Source organism: Alligator sinensis, unplaced genomic scaffold (assembly GCF_000455745.1).
Source record: "Alligator sinensis unplaced genomic scaffold, ASM45574v1 scaffold392_2, whole genome shotgun sequence".
In the NCBI taxonomy this organism is placed as follows: Eukaryota; Metazoa; Chordata; order Crocodylia; family Alligatoridae; genus Alligator; species Alligator sinensis.
This window is the reverse complement of record NW_005842145.1, coordinates 610,659-616,645: the sequence shown is the minus strand read 5'-3', so window position 1 is coordinate 616,645 and position 5,987 is coordinate 610,659. Positions and strand designations below refer to the sequence as shown.

General features: G+C 44.0%; 1 protein-coding gene across 1 annotated transcript in view; it reads left to right on the top strand.

Annotated features, from left to right (window-relative positions):
- The window catches only part of SLC1A1 (solute carrier family 1 member 1), a 75,991-nt gene extending 70,602 nt beyond the window's left edge, over nt 1–5,389 (top strand). The window contains exon 12 of the mRNA XM_006025416.3: nt 4,025–5,389. Within this exon, the coding sequence (XP_006025478.1) occupies nt 4,025–4,271 (247 nt within the window). The 3' untranslated portion in view covers nt 4,272–5,389. The remainder of the gene's footprint in view (nt 1–4,024) is intronic.
- The last annotated feature ends 598 nt before the right edge of the window (nt 5,390–5,987 follow it).

Below are 5,987 nucleotides of genomic sequence, written 5' to 3'. Positions count from 1 at the left end.
GGCCAGACACATTTTTTTTTTATTCACTCATCTTAAATAGATTGCTTTTTTTAAATGTCATCAATGTTAGAGTGATTTCACACCAGTGTGCTCTGATACAGCTCCATAGATTATGGCCATCCCAGCATGGGTATACTGAGGGGTAGACCTTGAGAAACCTTCATATACAGAAGGCAGCTAGAACTGCTCTGCTTCCCCAATAAAAAAAGTAACTAACCAGCCAGCAGTTTTTTAGTGGAGTGAACAGGTAGCCAGCTTCCTATTATTATTCCCAGGAAGGTCATAGAGAATTTGGTAACTCCTGGAGTGAACATGGACTGACAACACAAATCTACATCTTCTGTCAAACCTTTACTTAGATGTTAATAAGGAGTAATCTTATCTTAGTTCTCAAATAAGTTAGCTATGGGTAGTCAGGCAAGGTTTATCCCACTTGAACAAGAGAACTCAGCAGCGGTTAGAAAGTCTCACTGGCCAGGCTGGATTGCTCTCCTCCCGCTTTCCTTTTTTTTTTTTTTTTTTTTTTTTTTTTACCATTCCTTGCTTCTAAGGGAAGTTATACTTTCCTTAGCAGCCACAGGACCTTGTGATCTGTGATACACACATAACAAGATGCTGTTCAAACGACTTCCTCGATAGTTCTGCAGCATCTGCTAACAATAATCAACTGAAACAGCACAAGGTGCACCGCCGCTAGTTGTCCCCAAGGAACCAAATGTCCACACACGTCTAGATGCAGCCAAAATGCCTTCACCAGATACCAAGATGGAAGCAGGTCTGTCAGACCCCCATTACATTTGCTTCAGTTACACTTCTCACATCATCTCTGTGGGAGGGATTTGCCAAGGAAGCACATGCTACAGGCCAGATCCTCAGTTGATAGAGACCAGGCAGATGCATTGACCTCAGTGCTGATTTCTTTCCTAAAGCTAAAGTAAGGGTTGCTTTTCGGTACTGTCCTCAGTATTTCTCAGAGGCACTGTACCTGTAAGCATAATGCTTTCAGTCACCACTGGCTGAATGCTGTACCTCTTCCTCCCTGCTTCCAGCACAGCTCTACCTATAGGGATATGTTTCTGTTGCAGCATTTACTCAGGCCTTTATTCAAGTATTTCCTCTAACCATCCCTCATCTCTGTCCATACGCAAAGCCTTCTGACCCAAGTCTAGTAGTGGTCTAATAGTGGGCCTATCTGACACTCTTGGAGGTTTAAATAAGATTCAGTTGTCACAGTCACTCAGCTTGGTAACTTACCCATTTTGTGGTGAGGATGCAGGCTAAACTATTCGATTGCAAGTCCACCAGTGCCTTCCCACAGTTCAACTTTGGCACCCAGAAGGACAGACCAGTTGTGCCACAGTTGACTGGGAAAGAACCATAAAGTAGATCAGCTTACCAAAGCACAAAGAACTATGGGATGTGCCCTCAAGTCCTAACAACCCACACAAGGGAAAGTAGCACCAGTCAGGACAATGTGGCTTGCATATGGCTTTGCAGCATAACTGCTCACACTGACCTAAGACTGAGCTGCCAACAATTAACATTTCTGGCATTCCACTGTCAGACGCCCATTTACCTCTGAGCCAGACGTTCTTTTCCCCCTTCGTTTTTGAAAGGGTGGCTTACTGGCACAGGCCAATATATTTCAGATCCTTATTCCAAGGGGGGGGGGGGTTATACTTTGTAACTTAGTTCTGTAAACAGTAGCTTACAATACTAACATGCTCCAGGAAATCAATAATCCATTAAATGGATCCAAGGAGCCATTATTTTTCTGTGTGATCCGTGGCCATGGTTATGGTTATAAGTAATATATAGAAGCAATCTATTCACACCTTAAGTCACACCCCTTAAAAAGCCTGAGTATTCAGGCAGTCTCATTTCAAATTCTGACCTAAAGATACTTTTCAAACAAAGGATTTTTTGGTGTGTAAAGCAAATTAAAGGTTAATTTTATACAGCAGTAATCACTGTCAGAGCATTTAGCACCTCAGCAGATGGAACATACACTAGGAAGCCATGTAATTTATTAACACTTTTACTTACATACTTATTGCCTAAAATGTATCATTTTACACCCTGACATAGTTACTCACTAACAATCCTGTATGTTGTTACAGAAAGACCTGAAATTCCCCAGGGTTCTGGAGCGGAAAATGGTACAATGGAATGACAACTTTACATTTTCCGTGTTCCTGCTCCATTCCCTGCCCCAGTCCTATGGTTCAAGCACTGCTAAATGACAAACTTTTGTCATACCTCTGCCAAGAGGTAGAAGATTTGGGAACTGGCAAGTCAGCTTCCAATTTGAATAAAAACACTCAGTGGCACAGAAACTAACTATTTCTCAGTGGGCGCATCTGCATGTGCAAATGTTGCTGGGTGTGTTTATTTCAGCGTAAATGACTCTGCAGTAAACACACCCTGGGCAGGAGTGTACATGTACACACATTTGAGAGCAGATTTGCTCACCACCCTTTTCTGTCCCCCCGCAGCAGCCACGGGGTAGCTCTAGGCTCCCCCCCCCCCCCCCCCCAGTGCTAACCCTGAGGTTGGCAGGGAGCATGAGACCAGAAAGAGTCTGCTCCAGTGCATGTAATTACAGACAGTGCTGTAATTACAGACAGAGATTGCTCCCTGCCCCCAGGAGCTGCCTGCTGCCAGGGCAGGCTCTGGTGGCAGGGGGTAATGGCCCCAGGCTCTGGTGGCAGGGGATAATGCCCCCCTGCCCTGGCAGCAGGGAGCTCCTAGCCCCAGCTCCCCAACTGGGGGCAGGGAGCTTGGAAAGAGCTCCGGGGGTGGGGCAGGTCCCTGTCAGCCATCTACACATGCCTTACTGTGCAGTAATTACTCGGCAGTTAATTTGCTACTTGCATTTGCAGGTAGCAAATTAACTGCCAAGTAGAGCAAATTACTGTGCAGTAAAAGCCTGTCTATGTAGACAGTGATGCTTACTAAGCAGTTATTTGCTGTACTGCACAGGAAGCATCTTGTGTACATGCCCCCAGTGTAGTTTTACCTACAAAGTACACACTGGGCCTTAAACAGAGGTAGTTAAACAGCACATACATTTCCTTCTATCAGGAATCTCAGCAAAATTACCAGTGCCCATTTCCCGGGGAGCAACTCTCCCCAAGAATTGAATGAGCAAACTCTCCTCCTGTTCACTACAGGTCCCTCCAAAAAGAAACAAAACCACCAGCAATACAACATATCTACAAAATCAGAGCAGTGCTCCCATGGAAAGTATTTGGAGATACAGTTAGTCATGTTTCTCTGAAGTCAGACAGAAGGCAGGGCAGGGTGACACCTTAGAGTTATAAAAGAATTGGTCTAGGGTGCCTACATGTGCCGAAAGGCTGCTCTGACCCAGTGCAATTACAGTGCAGTAGACCCGACTCAATTAATCAAGTCTGTTGGAGCATGCTAATTAGCGCTCCAGCCAGCCTCCACATCTAATGCATCAGCGTCCCTATGCTTCAAAATGGCAGTGGAAGCACGTCAAAGCTCATTTGATGAGTTTTAGATAAAGCGCCCCCACCGGCATTTTGAAACGTGGGGACAAAGATATACGAGATGCTTTGGGCACTTTAACTAGAACAGAGCTGCTCTAATTAAAGCATCTCCCCCACCACGCCCAGAGCACATGTAAAAACACCCTAAGGTGCCACCCTGGCCTGCTTTCTGTATGACAAGAATGTGTAAGTCTGTGTGTCATAGTGCCACCTTGTGACTTCTGTAACAACAAAACTGCAATGTGATCTAAACTTTCTAAATAGGCCCTTTATAATATTATTCCATGCTCCTTCAAACAACATAGCCTATAGAAAAGACAATGAAAAGTCTGCTGTTCATTACTACCCCAATAAAAAATCAACAGTAACACCAATTAGTTAAGTGTCTACTGTAGTGATTTAATTTTAAACCCAATAAACATGATTTTTAAAATTTAAACAGGAAGCAAGTTTCTAGCAAGGCCTATCCCAGAAATGTTAACCTGTCTGACTGTATTTTTATTCCATAGAGACCGATTCAGAACAATGGTGAATGTCCTTGGAGATGCCTTTGGTGCAGGGATTGTGGAGAAGCTCTCCAAAAGAGAGCTGGAGCAGATGGATGTCACTTCTGAAGTCAACATAGTCAATCCTTTTGCTTTGGAAACAACAATACTTGATAATGATGACACAGAGACTAAGAAATCCTATATCAATGGAGGTTTTGCTGTAGATAAATCTGACACCATATCATTTACCCAGACATCGCAGTTCTAAAGCCTGTGTCTTTCAGAAGACACAGGAACACTGAAGGACATCAGCATATGTGAAATCTCTTAGGAAGCTAAAGAATAATTAAGAAAATATTAATGACAAACTTGAGTGTCTTTGATTTGATACACAGACTTCTGATTTTTCCCCACTATTCGGATTCACAACAGCTGGTACTTGTGGGCAGGTTGATAAGATGGCAAGCTGTAAAATATGTAATTTTTTTAAATTGTGTAATATTGTGGAGGTATTGAAATTCCTCTTGGGAATCAGCATGCTCATAAGATGGATGTTAGAACCAGGACAGTGAAGTGGAGGAAATGCGCTTTTCTCAGGCATAGTGCAGTGTCTCGCATCTCTTTTCCATTCCACCACACACTGCATGGAAAGTCCTTTTAGTACTTTTGCCTTTCACAGTTTAAAAAATGACATGGTACTCCAAATGCCTACTGTAACTTGATAATGTGCCAAATAGTTCATTTCTGAAGCCCATTTGAATACCACAGGGGCAGACTGTTTCAGTAAGGGAACTGACCAGAACGTTCCTGCAATAAGTGTGCTAATATTTATGGGATTATATTTTTCTTTAAGCATTATGGGCATTGGAAGTTAATAGTCAAGGAAGAAATGACAACATTACATATTTAAGTTTTTTCCACATGAATTGCCAGTGAACAAAACTGAACTTAAAATATGAAACAAATTGCTACATTTTTTTAACTTGAAGAATTATTGCAAAGTGAAACTGTCTGCCAACTTAAGTCCACTTTGATGGCTTATTAGTGCATTTCCACTAGAGGCAGAAATTAATCAGCTTCAGTATTGTATTTCTCTTATTCTAGCCTAATATTTATCAGCCCCAGGGCAGACAAAAGTCATGAAGATAAAAATAGACTGCACAGCTATCTGTAGTGACTTCCAGATATTTTCTGCTGAGAAAAATAAATAGTATCCAGTGTATATGAAGCACACCTTTCTTCTAGAAAGAGGTCACTGGCTAGTTAAGCTTTTTACACAAACTAGTTGGTTTCATAGTCTCATAGAAAATTAGGGTTGGAAGGGACCTCAGGAGGTCATCTAATCCAACCCCCTGCTCCAAGCAGAACCAGCCCCAACTAGATCCTCTCAGCCAAAGTTTTGTCTAGTGGGGTCTTGAAAACCTCCAAGGATGGAGATTCCACCGCCTCTCTGAGTAACCTGTTCCAGTCTTTTACTACCCTCCTCGTGAGAAAATTCTTCCTAGTATCTAACCTAAGCTTCCCTTATTGCAACTTGAGACTATTGCTCCTTGGTCTATCATCTGCCACCACCATTGGCGACGTGTAGGGGGTGCACATGGGTGCACTTGCACCCCCGAACATGGCGGTTCACCCCCTACGAAAAGGCGCTGCCGACACTGCTGGCAGTGCCTGTGGGCAGTCACCGCCTGCCCCTCCCCGCCCCCCGCCGCCAACAGCACTGCGGATACCTGCGGAAGCTCCATGCTTACCACCGCCACACTCCCGCCGCCTGCACCGCCACGGCCCTCCAGCCGCCAGTGTCATGAGATGTTCATGGCCACCACTGAGAACAGTCTGGCCCCATCCTCTTTGTAACCCCCCTTCAGGTAGTTGAAGGCTATTAAATCCCCCCTCGGTCTTCTCTTCTCTAGACAAAACAAGCCCTGTTCCTTCAGCCTCTCCTCATAAGTCAGGTGCCCCAGCCCCCAGACCATTTTTGTTG